This window comes from Pteropus vampyrus, unplaced genomic scaffold (genome assembly GCF_000151845.1).
Source record: "Pteropus vampyrus isolate Shadow unplaced genomic scaffold, Pvam_2.0 Scaffold284, whole genome shotgun sequence".
Lineage (NCBI taxonomy): Eukaryota > Metazoa > Chordata > Mammalia > Chiroptera > Pteropodidae > Pteropus > Pteropus vampyrus.
In genome coordinates, this window is record NW_011889065.1 from 236,402 (window position 1) to 258,584 (window position 22,183).

At 34.5% G+C, this 22,183-nt stretch overlaps 3 protein-coding genes across 9 annotated transcripts in view; 1 reads left to right on the forward strand and 2 right to left on the reverse strand.

Annotated features, from left to right (window-relative positions):
* Positions 1-13,328: 13,328 nt before the first annotated feature.
* On the reverse strand, positions 13,329-14,825 carry LOC105302807 (nucleosome assembly protein 1-like 3). Its single transcript, XM_011376037.2, has one exon. It carries the CDS (start codon positions 13,944-13,946, stop codon positions 13,353-13,355), a length of 594 nt encoding a protein of 197 aa, XP_011374339.2. The 5' UTR covers positions 13,947-14,825; the 3' UTR covers positions 13,329-13,352.
* Positions 14,254-14,825, reverse strand: LOC111729837 (nucleosome assembly protein 1-like 3). Its single transcript, XM_023520904.1, has one exon. It carries the CDS (start codon positions 14,823-14,825, stop codon positions 14,289-14,291), a length of 537 nt encoding a protein of 178 aa, XP_023376672.1. The 3' UTR covers positions 14,254-14,288.
* Positions 14,517-22,183, forward strand: part of FAM133A (family with sequence similarity 133 member A) — a 44,763-nt gene continuing 37,096 nt past the window's right edge. For 2 of the 7 annotated variants that reach the window (XM_023520901.1, XM_023520900.1), the window contains exons 1-2: positions 15,314-15,758; positions 16,151-16,220. The gene's annotated coding sequence lies outside the window, so the exon portion shown is untranslated. Of the gene's footprint in view, positions 14,645-15,313; positions 15,759-16,150; positions 16,221-18,914; positions 19,274-22,183 lie in introns of those variants that run through there. The other 5 variants (XR_002776408.1, XR_002776409.1, XM_023520903.1 and 2 more) reach the window with 5 other exon arrangements.

A 22,183-nucleotide genomic window follows, 5' to 3' on the forward strand; every position in this document is an offset into this window, starting at 1 on the left:
AAAAATATAGAAATAGATAGTAGATTAGTGGTTACCTAGGACTGGAGGAAGGAGGAAGCTAAGGAAAATAAGGAATGACTGCCCATAAGTACAAGATTTCTACTTTTTCTTTTAAAGTGATATCATATCTTTTATTCTACTGTGTAACATCATGTAATTCAGAAAGGCCAGAATATTGCTGTTTTAACAAATTACCACAAATTTAGTGGCTTAAAATAATACAAACTTATTATTGTATAGTTCTGGAGATCAAAAATCAGCCTCAGTGGGCAAAAATTAAGGTGTCAGCAGGGCTACTTTCCTATGGAAACTCCATTTCCATGCCTTTTCCAGCTTCTAGAGGCTGCATGCATCCTTGACTCACGGTCTTGTGTTACTTTAATCTGTTTCTTTCATCACATCTACTTCTCTTTGACCTGTCTGCCTCCCTCCCTCTTAATAAGGACATTTATGATTACTTTGGGCCCACCTGGTTAATCCACGACAATCTCTTCATTTCAAGATACTTAATCACATCTGAAAAGGTTCCTTTTGCCATTTAAGGTAACATGTCCACAGGTTCTGGAGATTAGAATGTGGACATGTTTGTGAGGGCTATCATTCTGCTTCCCACAGCAAGGGTATAAGAACATGCAGTATGTGTGGTCTCATTCTGATAACATTTGAATTGTTCCACCTTGACATGATTCCCAACCCCTAACTTTATTGAAATGAAATAGACAATTAGTTGCTTGTATTTACATTGTACAATTCAATGAGTTTGTTTTTCAATTATAGTTGGCATATAGTAATATATTAGTTTCAGTTGTACTGCATAGTGATTAGAGATTTATATAACTCACAAAGTGATCGCCCCAGTAAATCTAGTACCCCTCTTCTCCCTTACATATTTATTACATCATTAACTGCTTTCCTTATGCTACATCTCCATGTCTATTTTGTAACTATCCATTTATACTTCTAAATCCCTCTGCCCTTTTTCACTGTGCCCCCAATCCCCCTCTCATCTAGTAGCCCTCAAAATATTCTCTGTGTCTATGAGTTTCTTTCTATTTTTGTTGTGATATTATCTTTATCTGACTTACTTCATTCAGCATAATACCCTCTAGGCCCATCAAGGCAATATTTTTCCATCCCCTTCCTTTTAGTCTGTTTCTTTTACTTTGAAGTGAGTCTCTTGCAGGCAGCATATGTAAGGGGTTTGTTTTCTTGTTTTCTTATCCATTCAGCCACCTTATCTTTTGGTTGGAGCACTTAATTCTTTTCCATTTAAGATACTTGTTGATAAAAATGTAACTATTACCATTCTTTCTTCCTATTTTTGATTTCTATACTGGTAATGTTTGAATTTTTTCAGTACTTGTCTGCCACTAAGGGTATAGTCCTTAACGTATTTTGTATCTTTATGAAGAGAGTAATCTCCAATGGTTAGTCATTTCCTCAGTAAGGATTTTTAGAACCAGATTAATTGGTAAATTTATCTTAATTTAGAAGAAAAAACAATCCTGAGACTTCCAATTCATCTTTACAGATTACAGTATACTTAAGTATGAAAAAAAAAAGTATATAAGAGGAGTAGCTAGGCCATTAATGATGTAGAGTCATCTGTCTAGTAAGCCAAAGCAAGAGAATATGTATGAAAAGCCAGAGGAATGAAGGAAAACAAAGATAGTGAGAAAGAACACTGGGAAAAGTGAGAGATACAAGCTACAACAGAGAGGAAGCTGAAAAGATGGTTTAGACTCTGTAATTCAAAATCCTTTTGTTGGTTCACAGAAGGAAATTCACATACTCCATGCATTATATGAATAATCCAGACTGAGAAATATGTTATTGTAATTGTTTTACCTGGAACATGGTAGCTAGACCAGTTGTGGCAAAGGTAGAGTTTCTACTGAAGAAAATGAGTTTTTCAATTTTCTCAGTGGGAAAACAACTTGCCTTTAACTGGGGGAGAGAAAGATACTCCTTTTCTCTCTAATCCTGAAGAACATTGGAAACCCTAGTCACCTGTAAGAAGGAGGGAATCGAGGGGACTCAGTGTGGGAAACAAGTTGGCACTTGCAACATGTATGGCATCAGGGAGGGTCCCTGTACAGAGGCATAAAAAATGGATCTCTGATGTTTAAAATTTTCTTTTTCTGTTTGATAGCTTCTTTCTGCTAGTCCCAAACCACTGATAAAGTTTTGTTAAGCATAAGAGTTAGGCATTAACTGTATTGTAGGGTTTTCCTTTTTAGTGTGATGTGTTAATTCTTAGTATAATGTGGATTTCATGGAAAAGTGGTTGTGACACAGCACAACATGACAAGCAGAACAGTATGAAGCACTTAGTCTAAGAACTGATAAATGACAAGCAGACACAATTTTGGAACATATAACCAAGAGAAATATTTTCATAAATATTAGGGAATACTTAGAAAACTAGGCAGAGACAAGGTTACTTGGTTTGGATAGTTAGGTTATTTGAGGAACGAAGGCTGAGGCTAGGTTATTGGGGTATTAAAGGGAAAAGTAGCCATTGAAGTTCAGAGAGATTGGAAAAACGTACTAGAGTTAATTATTTAAAAATGGAAAGAGAAAGCTGCATGGTTTTGTGGACCTTCCACTACCTAGCTGTTGTGTGACCTTGGATAGTATTTAGATGCAATGAGCCCAAGATTTCTCATCTATGAAATGAGGAAATAGATCATCTTTAACACCCTGTTAGTATCAGCATTACTGAAATGTGTTTTGTCTTAAGATGATCACTGTGAAGGAAACACTTCTGTAAATGTTTTTAATACATTATTTAAAAAATTAGTCTCTAATACTGCATAGCTCAAATATGTGCCTATTTAGCATCTTCACGATTCTGTTTTCTGATTTTACAGCTCCACGTAATTCTGTAATCCATGTTTCTTCTACTATATTTTTCCTGATCACAGCAGTAAGTTCTGATCATTATATGACATTTAGAATACCCCAAATCATAAAGTACCTAAAACCCTATTGCATATAGATAATCAGTATCAACATTTTTGTGTGCTATTTATAATTTACATATGTATGCACACCTTTCCATATTTTAGACTTTTTCATTAAATAATTTATGTTAACTAACTTTCAATGTCAGTACAGATCTACATTATTACTTTAAACTCCTTTATATTATTCAACTGTATGAATAAACAATACCTTATAAAATGAATCCCCTCATTTTGGACATTTAAATTGTTTTGGACATTTCAATATTATAAGCAACACTGAAATGAACATTTTTATCATTGTTTTTGCTATTTCCTTAAGATAAATTCCTTGAATACTTGCTGTGTCAAAGAGTATGCACATTTTTAAGGTTTTTATTAAGTATTGACAAATAATCCAGATGTGTAGCATTTTACATTTGTACTTGCAGCACTTGACAGGGCATTTTCTTCACATTATGTAAAAATGTTGAGAATTTTTAAATTTTAATTTGGCCAACAAAACAGGTAAATAGCAGTTATCACTGTTATTTTAATTTTCATCTTAGTAGCACAAGTGAGCATTTTCATGTTTATTAGGCAAAGGCTAATATATATATACATATATGTATATATATAATTTTTTTTCTGATTTGCTTATTCATTTCTTTTACAAAGTTTTCTACTACATTCACCATTTATCATATATATATATTTTTTTTTTTCAGATGGTGTTAGTATGGTTTTAAATTGAGACTATCAAGATAAATCCTAAAATTGGATGAGGAATGTCACCCGTATTCTCTCTTCTACCATTTCTTAGGTACAGAGTTCCCCTCAGGAACACTATCACAAAGCAGGTTGCTGGGTAGAGAAGACAGGGCAAGTAAAAGATCTGGTATTTAAAAAAATATACCAGAATCAACTAATTCTGGTATTTTATTTTAAGTCACCTATACATTTTTGGTTGATGAATATTTGTTAACCTGCCTTGAGTAAACAAAATTTTGATTCAACTGCACTTTACTATATAAACACTTTTTGTTTATTAAAAAAAAAAGATATTAGGACAACACAAAGCTTTAAGCCATATTTAATATCAAATAAGTGTTTCTGCATCAAAACAACTAAATTTTCTCTTTTCATATATAAATATGGTAATTGAAGTATGCCAATACCATTTATGATCTCTTCTTCATGAAAATATCTTGAAATGAAAATCGAACTGCTGGGTTAATACTTCTTCAAACATGTAGTTTAATACATAAGATTTGTTTTGTCAGGTCTTGTAAATTTATTTTTATCACTAATAATTATACTTGTTGGAAAATTTAATAATACAAGCTAAACAAATCTAAACACAACATTTGAAAAGAGCTAACAGTTTTGGAACTGCTGTTCAGAAAATCAACCAGGGATTTCTCTAAGCCATAGAAATTTTCTGATATTTTCCCGTGTACTGCTTAGAGATTTTTCCTTTAGCATAGATTCAATTGGAGAAAATCAGGACTCATTTCCCTAAAGCCTCATCATCTATATAGCTTTTTAAAATAGCTATGTTCTTTCTCTAGCCCTTCAGCTTGATTAAATACAGCTGTAGTCTCTGCACCAAACAATAAATAGGCAACCTGCTGACATGGTAATTATGGTGTTAAAATTCAACTCTTCCAATATTTAAAAGTATTATTACACTTGTTGAAATGCTTTTTTCACACCCTGAACCGAGCCAAAAATAATTTAAAAATTAACTGATTTATTTGTCCTGGTGCATTTTTTAAATGTTTTTAAATCCAAGGGCTGAAGAACACTATTGAAACTTGAATTACACCTAAATAATCATAAGTAATGCATCGGATTCCCATAATCCATATTATTTATTAGATTTAAAGGGACTTTTCCCTTAAAGCAAGACAGGATGGTGTGAGTTAATAACAATTTCAACAGACATGACATTGTGATATTTTATCTAAAGTTGTAAACAGTAGTGGTAGTTTAAGAAAAATATTAATAGAAAGATTATTACTTTCCTCAAATTTCATTTCTCATTGAGTACAGTACAAATGTTTTAAGTAGATGCTATCTGGTATGTTGTTCATTGCCTTTCACCTCTTATGCTGTCTTAAACTTCTGCAAACAATTCTTAAAAATAAATTTCTTGACCAAAAGAATTTTAAGAAACCATGGCAAAAATCAATCAATCAATCACTGACCCGTCTTCTGTATCTCCTGTTAATACCCTGGACAAAACTAAAAGAGTTTGTGAGGAAAGCATTCCACACTGAAAGTAGTTTGTAAATCCCTATCTTATATGGAAATGGGTGTCTGGGGTCTGGAAATGATCTATTTGCATTCAATATTGCTAAAGAGTTTATGTCATAGACTTTTGGTCAGGCAACAGATTAGGTAGAGCACCGGCTCTTTGGAGGAATGGATAAAGATTCTTAGTGAAAGACTGAAGATATAGGGATGATGCAGGAAAGTAGGAATTTACCAGGAATCAGTTCAGAGATATTAATTTAGAAAGGAAAAAATCAAAGAAAGAACAGGAACAGTTACATGAAATCTATGAAAGAGGAATTTTTCTTTCCTCGAAGACAGACTGACCTGGATGAGTTAATACCAATTTTAATTTTTAATATCATGATATTAAAGACTTGAAATTCCAAGTAAAATTTACTTATCTTAATTATAGTGATAACAATATTATTACTTGAATTGTTACTGTATGCCAAACACTATGCTAAGTACTTGATAAACGATAACTAATTTAAGTCTTACAATAGTTCTATGAAGTATCCAGGTAACAGCCCCATGTCATAGATAAGAAAAATGAGGATTAGAAGGGTTAAGCAACTTGCATAAGGTCACACAGCCAGTCAATGACAAAAGTTAAAGTCAATACCAACTTTATTAGACTTCAAATCCAGCCTTTCATCCTCTACAATGCCCAAATCCTGTAAATGTCCCTTTGGGTTCTGCTCAAGAATGCTGAGGACTAAATTGCTTTTTCAGCTTCTTTTCTCTTCTAATATCTATTGATTTAAAGGCTCTTTATCACCGCTAACTACAGGAAAAAAAAAGAGGGAACAGGGAATGACACAAAATATAAGAAGTTGGAAAGGTAAAATAAATACTTGATAGTAATGGATCTCTCTGCATTTAATTGAAATATAAATTTACTAAGCCAGTTCTTATCATACTTCTGTTTATGATGGATATGACCTGAGGGCTAACCCCTACCCAGTGGTCTCACTAAGCTATGAACCTTGACAAAGTTACTCAGATTTGTAAATGGACTCAGAGGGTAGCACTGCTAGATGAGATGGAATTCTTAGTTTTCCTCTATAGATGGATATCTCCTTTGCCTCCAGGTTGCACTTATTCTCTGCTGCTTCCTTTGGGCCCTGTCTAGTCCTGAGTATGAACAAGGGAGGTGCTTCTCTAGGTGCTGTAGCATGGTAGAGAGGTGGTATAGTAGAGCAGTTAAGAACATGAACTTAAGCCAGACTTTGTCGCTTACCAGTTGTGTGAGGTTGGACAAGGTGCTTAACCTCTCTGTACCTTAATTTCCTCATTTGTTAAATAGAGCTAATAACTGTACCTATTTAATACTCTAATAAGGATTACATAAATAATAATTTGAATATTCCTGCAACATAGTGAGCATTGCATAAGAATTTTCTATTGACACCATTAAACTTCCAGATTTTAGGCAGAAGGACCTTGTAATTCCTTCTTTTGTCCCTATGGGAGTTTCTGTCTACTGGGAGTCCTATTTCCTTTGCCCCTGGTTTTATTGTCCTATAGAACAGTCATAGATCAGTTACTAACACACTGGAATATTCTACTCAGAAATAAAAAGGAACAACGTATTGATAAAGGTACAACTTGGATGGATTTTAAGGTTATTTTGCTGAATGAAAACAGGACAATCTCAAAAGGTTATATACTGTATAATTTCATTTGTATAACCATCTGTATATGTTTTCATTTCAAGATTGAGAACAAATTAATGGCTGCCAAAAGTTCGGGACAGGAGAGAGGTTAGTATGAGGGAGTTTCTTTGTGGTAATAGAACAGTTCTGAATCTTGATTACAGTGGCAATTACATGAATGTACAATGTGTTAAAACTTCATTGAACAACACACACACAAATGTATGTAAAATATGGCAAAATCTGAATGAGATCTGTAGAGGGTACTAAAGTTAATTTCCTGATTTGGTATTGTACTGTAAGTCACATAAGGAGTTACCATTAGGAGCATCTGGGGGAAGGGTACACAGGATCTTTCGGTATTATTTTTGCAACTTTCTGTGAGTTTTTGTCTCAAAATGTTTTTGAAAAGCTTTTTTAAAAAATGTTGATTAGCTAAGCTAATAAACCTGTTGGGCCAAAACCAAATTCACCAGACTGGTATTTCAAAAACACTGTTCAGTTAGGAGCATTGTTAACAGCTGTGCAGTAGAAAAAGATTTCTGAGGTTAATACATTTAGAGAACACTACTTACTCCCCTTTTGGAGATTTCTTTCTACATTGCTCTGTGGTTCTCAATCCTGACTGTGCATTAGAATCATCGAAATAAAAAAAATAAAGGCAGAAATGATATTCAAATTAAAGAATTAATCACAATCTCAAGCCACACATAGGAAAGAATCTCTTCCAGCTACAACAAAATTTGAACCAAAAACTGCAGGACTCTGAGTGATTGCTTGTTTTCACAGGTCTCAGGCAGTACACAGTTTCCCTTAATTGTTTAAACTCTGAACATTTGATTTAGGCCCTGCGGCAGACATTGAAAGCAGCAAGAAATGACCCCTTAGGGAAACAGCTCCATAACAGAAAAGGGGAGCTAACATAAAGGAGAAACTATACCAGCATATCATCTTTATTTTCTGAGAGCCTTTAGAGACTGCTTCAATGTGAGGAGGCAGACAGGCAACAAGTAACTCTATAGATGTGGGACAGTTAGATGAGCACAAATTAACTGCAAGATTGCCACAGAACACTTCTCAAGGCATTTCATTGAGTCATGTGGACCTATGGCTCATTCTAAAGCTGGCTATGCTGAAGTGAGGGCTGAATAAGGACAGAACACCGTAAATTGAAGAAGAATGGCAGCCAGTAGAAAATACAACAATTTGGAGAGAGAATGATATGAGACAAACCTAAATTGAGATGCTCAAGTCAGTTCTTTCCACCTCTTCGCACATTACATTTCAGCAAACAGTTGCTCCCATTCAAAGCTGAATAAAAGGGACAATACTTTACATGAATTTTCATACTTTTCATAATTTTCATACTTTTCATATTTTCCAAATTTTCTATAATGAACATATTTTATAATCAGATGTAATAATAAAGTGATAACTTTCAGTGAAGCATAGTGCAAAGAAAATATTAATTACCTTAATTCATATGTCATAAAAAATGAGAAAAACACTTTTATTAGCACCACAGTGGAAAATAAAACTTCATTTATGTTTATCTTCTTCTTTTTAAATTTTTTAATTGCCTGAGCACAGACAATTTAAAAATAAGAAGCAAAATAGCATAAGACAAAAGCAGACAAAGAAAGAAGAAACTGAGGAACAGGCTCCGAAAATTTTTTTAAAAGCCTATTTTAACAGGTAAACTTTAAAATTCTAGGATATAAAAGAGACTTGATTAAATGGAAAAACACATCTTGTCCTTGGACAAGACTGAATAATATGAGCTTCCTCATTCTCTGTAAATGAATCTATAACTTCAAACAAAACTCAATCAAAATATCCATGGGCTTTGGGGAGGGGGCCTGGAAAAAACTGATCTTGTACTGCATCTGGAAAAATAAATAGGTGAAAACCCAAACCTGGTAAAAACAAGTTTTATAATAAACTATTTTTACCAGATAATAAAATATGGGAAATTTGGTTTAAAAGATTTATACTGACACAAGAATAACACTTCCGAACCAAACAGTCCAGAACTAGGCCCAAACACACAGGGGAATGTATTATATAGTAAAGATAGCAACTAATTACATTGGATATTAAATATAGCATAAATGATGTTGAAACAACTGGTTTTGTTGAGAGAAAAAAGTGGTATGGCTACCTCAATTTTTTCATCAAAATTATCCCAGAAAGATGAAAGCTTTAAATGAACCCATGAAGAGTACTGTGAGAAAACGAGCAATTGAAAAATGATCTTGCTGTGGAAAGGTCTAAGCCAAATATCCAAAATTCATAATGCGAGAAATAAAAGATAAATTTGACTATTGTATATTAAAACTCTTCTGGAGAAAAAAGACTGAAAAATTCAAAAGGGAAAATATTTCAACAGATGCAACATTTTCCTTAATTCAAAGATAGTGCTTACAATTACTAATCAATTAGAAAAAGATGCTCTTAATCTAATTGCCAATCATAAATTGAGTAAATGAATTATGGTATATCTATTTAATATGTTTAAAAGAATGGCATTTACATGCACTAATACAGAAAGGGTTCCAAACATTAAATGAGAAGCACAAGAGATAGAATAGTAGTTACCAGGTTAATAAAGAGATATTTCTTTTTCATGTAAAGTGTGGTTACCTTTAAACACAGAATTAATTTTCATACTTTTCATTATATTTTCCAAATTTTCTATAATGAACATATTTTATAATCAGATGTAATAAAATAATAAAGTGATAATTTTCAGTGAAGCATAGTGCAAAGGAAATATTAATTACCTTAATTCATGTCATAAAAAATGAGAAAAACACTTTTATTAGCACCACAGTGGAAAATAAAACTTCATTTATGTTTATCTTTTTCTTTTTAAATCCGTGTCACTCAAAATTCAAAAACAGTCTAAGAGACTTGATATTAATGAGTACTTGAAATTCTTAACTATGCTCCTTTAGTCAAGTGACCAATTTTTATAATGTACCACACCTGGTACAAGCTTACTTAAACTCTTCCTACTTCTGAGCTGGAAGCAAAATACACACTTGGATTGGCTCTTGAAATGTTTTTTCCTCCACGTAAATATTAGATCCAATGAAGAGTTCTGATAAGTTTTCCAGTTACTCTCTAAAGCTATATGACAAAATGACATCATAAGGACAAAACTACACAGCAATGAACAAAGATGCTTTAGAGAATTTGCTGTGTTTTGCATCTCTTGAAATATACTTCTAAATGCCATGTTTTAATACTTAAATATTTCAATTTTTAAATTAAAAAAATACATATCCTATAAAAAACACAAAATAAAATTTGAAGTAATGCATAAGTGTGAAGTTATTATACTGCAGATTGTTCGAATACACTTCATAAAGCGAGGGTTTATATTTTTTCCAAAAGCCTGCAATTCCTTTTCAAATTAGGCCTCTTTCTTATTACGTGTCCTCTGAAGCATTCTGAGAGCAATGGCACCGGTATCACTAGACCCCCACAGAACTGGGCGCTTGCATCATTTGATTATCTGTATTGTCACTTTCTTCACTTAGCTTGACATTATCTACCATTACCTCTTCAGCAGCTCCTGTTGCTTCTTAGGAATGAAAGCCTATTACCATCAAAGTTGGCCATGTTAAAGGAAAAGAGCAAACTTTTAGAGTGACTACTACGGACGCTCATTGCCCGATCCACACAAACGAGGAGGTGGCGACGACATCAGTGGAGGTGGATGCGACCTTCTCCGTTGGGTTGAGGGCAGAGAAGGGGGCAACCGGCCTCTGCCTGAATCACAGCAAAAGGATACAGCACACCCAAAAGGTGAGGAAAAAGACCCTATGAAAGCTCTTCATACCCCACGGCCCCCTGCACTTTAGCTTCATTTCCAGTGGGCTCCTCCTTCTCACATCATTTACTGGCTGAGCAAGTGTGACGGACAAATCGCAGCCCATTGAATGTGCAAAGTTCAAAAGGTTTCCCGGCTCTATCCACTTCCACTAGCCAAGGGGATTGAAGCCCCTAACACAGACCGCTTGCATTTCGGGAATCTTTACTGATGAAAAAAATCCTTGACACCTGCTTCCCCTCCCCCAGGCTTAATCTGGAAAGGTAAAAATACCAATAAGCTGTCTTTCCAATTAGCTTCTTACACCCACCCAATTTGAATTCACCTTTCGATTTGAGCCACGAACTTGTAGTAAAACCTAATCAAGAGACGGACTGGGAGATAATACACCAATCTACCTACAGATCTTATCTTACTGTGCTTCTGAATGATTTTTATTTTCTGCATTTCTGCTTCTATTTTGCAAATATTCTTTAATAGCACACGTTCCTCTAATATTGGAAAATACAGAGCGGGAATGGGCTAAAATAAATACTTCCGTAAGTGTTTTAAGATGCAATAAAGTTGTTGCATTCCATATAGAAGTTTTATGAGCTCTGCTGTGAGGTCTGGTAAGCACAGTATACATCTGATTTAGGAACCTCTGTAGCAGTGAGCCAGGTACAGCATATTTATTATAGTCTTCATTTTGACCCTGGCATATAAGTAAATCTGCTGCCATACCCACTTTTGATGGATGCAAAAATTTCAGAAATAAAAGAAAAAGCACTCTCAAAATTGCAGTGGTATCATTAAAAACAATCATTTGTTTCCTGATTTTGTATAAATCATAATCTAAACATCCAAACATATGTGACTGGTTAAATATAGTATGTCATGGGTTGTAACATTTTTATATTTATTGACAAAGAGCTACTATTGTTAAGCAGTGATAAAAGCAAGATGCTAAACTACTATGGTGGGATTTGGGAAAATTATTACTTAATTTTACTGCCTAGAGGCCCAGAAATTTCCAAATCCTGTCTTCCTCCTACCACATCTCTTTCCTGTAAGGTCTTGAAGGAAAATATATGTTGACAGGAGAATGGCAAATGTGAAATAAGATACCACTTAATTATCTGTTGTGCTTGTGCCCAGTGCAAAAAAACTGAGTTTAAGGGCCCTCCTGTTCACACTAAGATTTCAAACCAAAATCTTAGCATCTAATTACCTTGTAACCAGCTACATGATGCAGAAGTGGTAAGAGGACAGTATAACCTGTAAGGAAAAAAAACAGCTGCACTTGGAAGTGTGACCTCCTCCGAGTCCAGGTGGAGCATGGGCCAGGGTCATTTACCATCCGGCTCTTGGAAGTGAACATGACAGTTTATATAGAGGTTCTTTTTGGGTGAGGCACTCCTGCTCTCCCCCTCCCCTTCTTCTGATCCCCACCCTCTCCCATCCTTTCCATTCTTCACCTTCCTCCCCTCCTCCTCCTCTCCCTTCCCTCCTCTTCTCTCCTTTCCTTCCCTCTTCCCCTCCTCTCCTTTCCCTTCCTCCTCTCCAGCCCTCTTCTCCTTCCACCCTCCTCCCATTTCTTCCTTCTAACCCTACTCACCTCCCTCTCCACTTTTCTTCCATCTTCCTCCATTTTCCCTCCCTCTCCCATCTTCCCTTCCTTCCCTCGTCTTCTCCCCTTCCCAGTCCCATATCTCTCTAATCACCTGAATATGTGTCCTCCAAAGAAGAGCTAAGATCTGGAGAATATAGCAGAATGTTAAAAAAGTAATATTTTTTAAAATTCCCTTTCCTCGGTGTTTTCTACTTTTTCTATAATAAGCACTATTTTTTATAATTAGGAGAAAATGCTAGATTTTTATAGTATGATACACTTTATTTGACATTTATTTAGTTTAGGTTGCAATTGAAATACATGGAAAAATATTAAATGATGAAAGCCTAAGTAGAACATAGTACAAAAAATATGGTAACTTTAGATTACAATTACACAGTATAAGATGAGAAAACTTTTTTTAAAATACTGTCATAGTAATATCTCAGTGCTAAACAATAGCTTCATTATGATTACATTTAAAGACCACTGTCACATAAATGAGCTCAGTAATATCATATATGGTATTGATGGACATTTTTAAATGTATGTTAATCTTTTTTCAAGCAGCCAAATTTCACAATGCATTGTTCTAGTTAACACTAGTACTGTATTTCCATAGCAAAGTAACAAAGGCACAGGTAGTACAAGCAGATTTAAACCCCTAGTCTTCTGGGCTGGAAAAAAGAAATACTTGCATTGGTACTTCAGGAACTTTGTTTTGTTCAAGCAAACATTTGTCTTTGTTAACAATTCTAACAGTTTTCAAAGCTACATTTTAATTGGAACATTACAAAAGGACTTCACAAAAATCAAAACTCTATAGCACCAAATTAACATGCTTTAGATAACTGACAGCAGTTTACGGGTTTTGAAGAATATTACACTACAACAGACTATATAGAATAAACCGATACTTAGATACTTTAAGACCATTTTTAGACTACCAAGAAAATACAAAAACACAAGACTATATGGAATAGTGTTGAGGTTATAGGGCAGGGTTCCACCCCGCCCCACCCCCCAGGCTATATAAACCTGTTTCACTTCTGCTTGAAGTTTTGAGATCTTGAAAATTTTTTCAGGCAGCCTTTTTTTTTTTTTTTCCGATATTTCCTTTTTCCATAGTCTTTACCAACATCACAAACACCATTGACTTCTCCTGTATAGTAATAGACTGATTTCAGGATGACATTATCATGTAAAGTTTGTCCAATTTCAAAGTCCTCATCAAGAATAGCATCTTCTCGTGGTTCCAGCTTTCCAATCTTTGGAATTTCAAGAGGGCTAAAAAAGTTGAAAAATAACATATTAGGAACCACTCTAGGCTGGATTTCAATTTCTCCAGCAGCAGCTGTATGACTCTGGGTGGTTGTCACTGTAACATCCTTTCCTCTTCTCCAATCTATTTTACAGCCTTTGCAATTTTGGATTTCCCATCCCCCAAAGGAAGAGGGATCATCGTGATCTGGTTTTGACTTTATTATGTATGTCTTGGTCAGCACCTCATTTCTGAAGTATGGATTGGGCAGAAAATAAAATTCAAATGTGTAACTTACAGGCTGGCCAGGTTTTGAGAACTTCAGGCTAACATCTGATAAGAACTTCAGGATGGGCTCATCATATTTCTGAATCATGGGCCCCAGTTTGTCAACATTCTTTAAAACAGTCAGCCAGTATTCAGGGATGCCTTTAGGATCTTCGTTTTTAGGCTTTTCTTTTCGAGCTCTTTTCAGATTCACTCTTTCTTTAGGCCTGACCTCAGCAACTCTTTTAGGAGCCTCTTTTACTACAGCTCTTGCCTTAACCTCTGTTGCTTTAGGTTGTTCTTCTTCTTCTGCCTTTCCCTGGGAGACTTCTTTAGGTTCTTTTACTTCAGGCTTTGCCTCCCTAAGATATTTAGACTCTGCTCTTTCTTCAAGCTTTGCCTCAGCAATTTCTTTAGGAACCTCATTTCCTTCAGCCTTTACCTCAGGTTTTTATTTAGGGTGGTCTTCTTCTCTCTCACCCTCTAAGGTAGGCATTTCACTAAGGCTGTCTTCCTCTACCTCCTCATCACGGCTGAACACCTCATCCTCTGAATTCCATTCACATTCTTCTTCTGTAGGTTCATATTCTGCATTGATGATTTGAAACCGCCGATCATACAGAGGCTTATTGAGTTCGGCATATTTTCTTTCGAGATCGTGAATTGCCTTTAAGAATAGGGCGTCTACCTTGTCACATTCATCTTGAATATTTCTGAGCGCCTGCACACGATTTCGAACTGCCTTAGGCAGCCGAGCTACGATATTTTTACCCGACGGAGCCCACCACGCCCTTCTGGAAGGCCCAGGTACCCTCTTCTTTCTATATGAGCGGCTGCGGCTACCGCTGCTGCTGCTGCAACTAGCGCTGCTACTAGAGCTACTGCTGTCAGATTCTTCCCCAGAATCACTAGACGAGCTAGCCATCATCTCATCGGCACCCCTCTGGGCGGCAGGTTCCGAGATCATGTTAAGATCCGCTTCTGCCATTTTGCAAGCCTGTGAACCTCTTAAGTTGGCGACTACCGCTGGGACCGCGCGACCAGAGATGGGCACAAAATGACTCACGGATGCGCGGGTGGCGGAGGCTCGGGATGAGGCGGTGGCAGCAGCAAAGACAGTGGTAGCGCAGGGCTGGGCGGGGCTGGGCTGCAGCGATCGCGCGGAGGTGGCGGTGGCAGTGGAGGCCTGGGTGAAAGCGCTGGCGACGGCCTGTCCCGGCTGCAGCTATGGCGGACAGAGGCCTGCCACAGCCGAATGGTGCAGTGTGAGACCCCAAGATCTCTCCACTGTTTAGATCGCAAGCCCCCTCCCTTTCCAGTTCCACCGCCCCTTAATTTAGTTCCCAGTGTGCCTTTAGCTCGCACCTCACTTGCTAGACAAGCTTGATTGACAATCACTAAGCCCAATGAATGACCAATGCTACGCCCCCTCCAGGCTCCGCCCACCTTCCCAGACGCTCCTTGGTAGCTGAGGCACACACCCCTGGAAGACGTTTTATCCCCACAAAATTCTGTCTTTATAGTTTTATAATTTTTAGAAAAAGCTTAGATATGAGGTAAAATTACTAGCCATAGTTCCTGACAAGGGAAGAGGAGTATCCTCCCGTCCGCTCATCCTGAATTCCCGTTTGGTTTGTCAGGGGCCTCTTCACAAAAATCTGTTTTTAAAAAATTGGATGAAAATACTTCAAATGGCATCATTGGGTAGTGTGATTAGGGATGATTATTTTTAAAATCTCTTTATCTAAATATTAGCATTTATTTTTACACTAAAAAAAGGGGGAGTCGTTTATTGGCAAAGGGGGGAGGGGCTAGAAAGCAGGCATATTGCATTCCACGTAGCAGTTTTAATAAGTGCTGTCTGTGATGTTTGACAAGCCTGCTTTATACCCATCTACAAGGTTTTCGAACCCATGTTGCCGTGAGTCAGTTACACCATTTTTACTATATTTCTCTTTTTAAACCGGCATATAATATACCCCAGCCTTGCTGCTGACTTGCCACGTAGCCTTTCTCAGTGCTTACAAGTAGATAAAATAAAACGGCATGAAAATGGTAGGTAGTATTATTTAAAAGCAGGAGGTTTGCTCTATACTTTTGTGCAGCCGTTTTCAATTCCAGGAACAGCAAGATGGGAGGGGGGATTTGTGCTAGTGAAAGTGCATCCTCTGTCAGGATATGCTTTACAATATCATCTGGCACCAATTTGCTTCAAGCACTGAAATTCTAACGTATGATTTACAAGTCCATTAATATATAAATAAACTTTTACAATATGAAGTTTAAAAACAAGTATCTTATTTTTATTTACAGGATTCTTTTCTGCTACAGAACAACTCCCTTGGTACAACCAAAAAGACCAGTGTTTACTTTTCATTGAAAGGTAAGGAACATATTTAGCCCATTTTTATGAATGACAGGAATTACCTATCTGTATATGAATAAAAATTCATAGGATATAGTCTTTTAAAGACTTAATTTGAAGACATCTGATATTTCTATGGAAGCAGAAAAATCCACAGAGGTTATTTGACGTAGTACTATAGAAATAACCTGATAATCACATTCACTCTCTCTAAAGCTACTCATACAATACAAGTAGTAAGTCAAAATATAATATGAATTATTCATTTTAAATGAGTAAAAATATGAAAGCTAGATTAACCTTTATGTTACTTTTTTATTATGGATTTGTGCTTTGTCATATTTTTTAAAAATTAGGAAACACCTTTATTTTGTATTTTGTAAATTTACTTTTATTATTTCTGATTGTCAAAGTATATAAGCATTGTAAAGAAAAAATACAACATAGAAAATTCAAATGATAGTAAAATACATACTCTTTACAAACAAATAACTATTGTTAGCATTTTCATGCATTTCCTTCCAGAAATTTCTTTGTACATATACACATCTGCCTATTTATATATACCGTTTTATATTTGTGATAAAATGTGATATTATGTTTTGTAATCTATCAATTAATGGTGGCTATATTTTCATGGTAAATAATCAACATCTTATTTTTAAATAGATGCATGTTCAATGGAAATATTTGCCTTAATTTATTTAACCAGATTCCTTTTGTAAGGCAGCTACTTCCGACACCATCTCTCCACTTTTTTTCCTGTTATAAAAAAATTAGCTCCGGGTACATACTATATGCACTCGTGAAAATTAGTCATAGAATGAATTCTTAGAAATGGCAGTGCTGGAATAAATTGTACACTCATTTTATTCTTTGATGCTTATTGCCAAACTTCCCTCCAGAAAATTTATCTCAATTTATAGTCCTACCAAGAATACATAGGAGCTCATTTATTTAGTCATTCAGCTAATATACTTTTGTGCCTGCCATGTGCCAGGCATATGTAGTATAGGATGACAGTAAAATGGGGAATAAAATTTACTGAGCATGTAAACTTTCATTTCATACGTTTAGTTAAAACATATAATATGGAAACAGCGATTTAAATCAGTGGAGTTATGCTATAAATATTGTTCTGCAACTTATTATTTTTATTTAAAACAGGATTTTTTTTTAAATGAATGCTCATATTTTCATAGTACTTTAATGGTTTAAAATGCATGTTAAATTTTGCACTATCAAGAATTAGTATTTTGGAGTAAGCAGTGAGTTAGGGAACCAGATTTTTAAAAGATACATATATTTTTTATTAGTTAGCTAATTTCCTTAGTACCATTTATCTGACAGTCTTTCTGTCTGACATTTATGTGAAATACCACTGTATCATAATAACTAAATTGCTTGGTTTTCTTTTTGAATTCTCTTTTCTGATTTGTTGGCCATAATTTTTGACAAACAACTAATAAGGCAGTTTTTTATATAACTTTATATTCTGTGAAAATGACATACATTGAAGAAAGGTGAGGTAGTACATTGAAATCCAAATAAATTAAAAGTAACTCAAAATATACTGAGATGTGAACACTATTCACATTTTTGATGAACATCTCCAAATTCATCTTATTATTATGTATTTGTAGTTTTTAGATTAATGTAAGATTAAATATCTTTTCATATGTTTATTGTCCATTTGCAAATTTCCCATTCATATCTTTTGCTTGTTTTTTCCACTGAATTAAGAAAGAAATTAATTGGTGGTGAAATCTTAAAGGTAAAATACTTTTGCCTTGATTTGAGGCAACTGTGACTCTTTTAGAAATTATTTCTTTTCTGACTTATGATATTAGACAAATATGACTCAGTTATAGCTTTCATTCTTAAATTACCTACTTAGATGGTTATTTAGATGCTTTTCAAGGTACGTAATCATTTAAACTGATATAGAAAAGTTTGGAGTAGAACAGGGAGACTAAAAAAGAGAAAAAAGCTTGTAAAAACCTCATACAAAGATGATATAAATAAAGTATTCAGATTTTCAATTTGGAAGTGTTTTTTTTCCCAAGCTATAGACTATAGGTAAGTAACTTCTTCTAACCACAATGGTCTACTTTTTATGTGTATGCACTACTTTAAGAATGTAGTAACACAGTTTTATTTTTGTACCTTTTTTCCCTCTGTTAATTTTATAATGGCAAGTCCCTGAAAGAAAATATGTATATTCTTCATATAATTAATTTAAGTTATACATACTACTGTATATTTTCTACCATGAATATTTTAAATTAACTCTAGCATAGAATATACTTATTTTTATTCATAAGGCTATCTATAAGTTACTTGCATAATCATATATTCTCTGTTCTATTATTTTATGATATTTTGGGGGGTTAAATGTTCATATTTCTACATGAGATGATGCTTAACACAAAAGCATTGGTATACTCAGGCTAAACATGACTCATTGATATCTATTTATATTTTACCTGCTATGAACATATGCACAGTACCGCCCACCACCCCTGCCACACAAACACACCAACATAAATACACAGTGACAAGTGCTACAGCATTATATTTTGTTGTAGATATTTAAGAAGCCAAGCATTTCGAGTTCATTTATATTTGGATTTACTTTTATGTTATTCTTTTTTGTTTGTTTATCTAGACAGGTTTTATTTGAATATACAAATTAATTCTTTTTAAAAACAGTTTTATTGAAGCATCATAGGTACAACTGTCATCACCAATCAAGATAATGAAAATTTTCATCACCCCTGGAAGTTTCTTCATGCCCCTTTGTAATCCCTCCATTTATCCCAAGGCAACAACTGATCTGATCTCTGTTTCTATAGATTAGGCTGCATTTTCTAGAATGTTATATAAATGGAATCATGCAATATATCCCACTTTTTGCTTGTCTTCTTTCACTTAGCATAATTCTTTTGAGATGCATCCATGTCGTTGTATGCTTCAAGAGTCATTTTTCTGTTTTGTGACTGAGTAGTTATCAATTACTTAGATGTACCACAATTTGTTGATGAGCATTGGATATCAAGTTTTGGGCTACTACAAATAAAACTGCTATGTTCATTTGTAAGTCTTCGTATAGACATGTTTTCATTTCTTTTAGCAAAATACCTAGAGTGGAATGACTAGATTACATGGTGTGTGCATATTTAACTATTTAAGTGGTTCTAAAGTGGCTGTACAATTTTGCATTTCCACCAGGAGTGCCGACACTTGGTATGGTGAGTCTTTTTAAATGTAACCATTCTAATAGGTATGTAGTAGTATCTCATTGTGGTTTTACTTTGCATTTCCCTAACGACTAATGATGGTAAACATCTTTTTGTGTATTGATTTACCATCCATAATCTTTGACGAAGTGTCTATTCATGTTTTGTTTATTTTTCTCTTGGATTGTTGTCTTACAATTGAGTTTTGAGAATTTTTTTTATATACTCTGGATATAAGTCCTTTATCAAGTATAAACTCTGAAAATATTTTCTCCCAGTCTGAGGATTTTCTTTTCATCTTCTTTACAGTGCCTTTCACAGTTTTTCAAAGAGCAGAAGTTTGCAGTTTTGATAAAGTCCAATTTATAATTTTTTTTTCTTTTATGGATCATGCTTTTGGTATCAGATCTAAGAAAACTTTGCCTAGCCCAAGATCACAAAGATATTCTTCTTTGTTTTTTTTAGAAGTTTTATACTTTTAAGTTTTACATTTAAATCTGATCTAGTTTTGTATATGGTACAAGATACAGATTGAAATTATTTTTTTACATGTGGATAGCTAATTGTTCCAGCATCATTTGTTGAAAAGACTATCTCTACTGAATTATCTTTGCACCTTCATCAAAAATTGTCCATATATGTGTGGATGTGTGTTGGACTCTCTATTCTGTCCCATTGTGTACTGATTTTAATAACCTAATTGGTAAATATTTGTTAGATATGTTTGGTAGGGAATAAGAACCAAATTATTGGATAACAGAATTTCATCACAGTAGAGACAGTTACTGCAGCTGGATCCTAGGCCTTTCATTTCTGCTCTCAAATATCAGAGAAAGGGGCAAATAATGGCAGTAATATCATAGAAAACAAATCAAAAAAGGAAACACAAATGTTCTATTTTGTGGAGATGCCAGTGTGTGGCTATCTATAGCCCATCTACAGGAATGGTAGCTAGCACTTTTCAGGAGTACAACTAATGCCTTTGTTTTTCTCATCTATGATAAGAGAGAACTGTTTGTAAATAGAAAGTATTTTTTATTAATAAATAATGGTTAAAAAAAGGAATAGTAACAAAAAATGGTTATTATTTCACACTGGTTTTCAAAGCAAAATCATCTTATTCCATACTCATTCCCAAAATAAGGATATACACAAATAACTAGAATATGGTATATAGCTATAGCATTTGATTTTTAAAGGAAATATTTGTGAGTGAATATTTTTGGCACTATAGCCTTAACTGCACGGAGTTTAAAAGGGCAGTTATAGTTAATGCAATGGCAGAGAAGGAAAATCAGTTTGGATATTTGTTTCAATGCTAGTTTTCAACTTAAAAATAGCATCCATTTTCCAAAAATGTAAATCGACATCACAGAACACTTTTATAAGGGCCCTCACAAATCTTTTGCTCATAGTACTCATTTGAAGAATTCTCACATTAAAATTAAAATAAAGGAAACCACTTTTATTGCAAGTTTAGAAGCATTTTATTTAATTCTACTAAAAAGTGAGGAAGTATTCAAAGGATTTGAGTGGTAAGCAATGCCCATGCGTGTATATATGGTAACTATTTCTAAATTTTGCATTATATTTGGGTAATGTAGAGCAAGTCCGAATTGACAATTTCTATACTTTTCATCGAGAATACTCAAATATATTTAATTAATTTGATTAAGTATATCCTCTGAGGAAAAATGAGTCTTACAGTACTGCAAATATTCCTGCTAGTGGGAACAAATACATGTTCCACAACTCTTCAGAGAAGATGGTCGTTTTTGTATTAAATGAAATATACACAATTCACAAAACCCTTTCTTAAAGGTAAAAAGAGGAGAATTTCAATAATAAGCAAATCTCAGCATTTGATTTCCTTCTTGAGACCTTATGACCCAAGTGATTTTAATACAGGTACTGGAGTCAGAATTGCTGGGCTTGAATCCTGGTTTTTCCTCTTACTAGTTATATTAGATATTGGGCAGTTTACTTCACTTATATTACCTCTTTCTTCCTCTTTAAAATGGAGATAATAATGGCACATAGAATTCAAATTCAATATTATTTGCTATTTTTTATAATACTATTTTGTATCAAGATGGTGTATAAAGAAATTTTTCTTGTTATGTAGTCTCAAGCCACTCATAGCATTTCTTTGTGACTATGCAGTAACTTCTGTTTTAGAAACAACATAGGAATCTACAGAGATTTTCCAGTTCTAATGTGCATAGGGTGGAAACTTCATGGATATTGGCAATTACTTGATATTAATAATAACCTTAGGTCCTGATAATTTTAAGGTCAAATAGCCAGTCATCCTGCTTGGCATTATCTGCCTACAGAATATCTCATGTTATTTCAAAGGAGAAAAAAGCAACACAATTTTAAATAAAATTCCAAACTAAGTATTGTTTTAATATTTTATACCACACACAAATCCCCTTCTTTCTTGAGAACTTTCAAACTTCCTGACATTCCTAAATCATACAATCTTTCTTTCTTTCTTTCTTTCTTTCTTTCTTTCTTTCTTTCTTTCTTTCTTTCTTTCTTTCTTTCTTTCTTTCTTTCTTTCTCTCTCTTTCTCTCTCTCTCGCTCGCTCGCTCTCTCTCTCTCTCTCTCTCTTCTCTTGCTCGCGCGCTCTCTCTCTCTCTCTCCCCCCTCTCTCTTTTAGGTAAGGCAACTCTTGGTTGACCTCACAGATTGCAAGGACCTTGTCAGCTTACAATCCCTTATTTTTTTTTTATTTT

Excerpts from the sequence above, each read along its gene's own strand:
- LOC105302807 (XM_011376037.2), bottom strand. The coding sequence starts at position 13,946 with ATGATTCAGAAATATGATGAGCCCATCCTGAAGTTCTTATCAGATGTT.
- LOC111729837 (XM_023520904.1), bottom strand. The coding sequence starts at position 14,825 with ATGGCAGAAGCGGATCTTAACATGATCTCGGAACCTGCCGCCCAGAGG.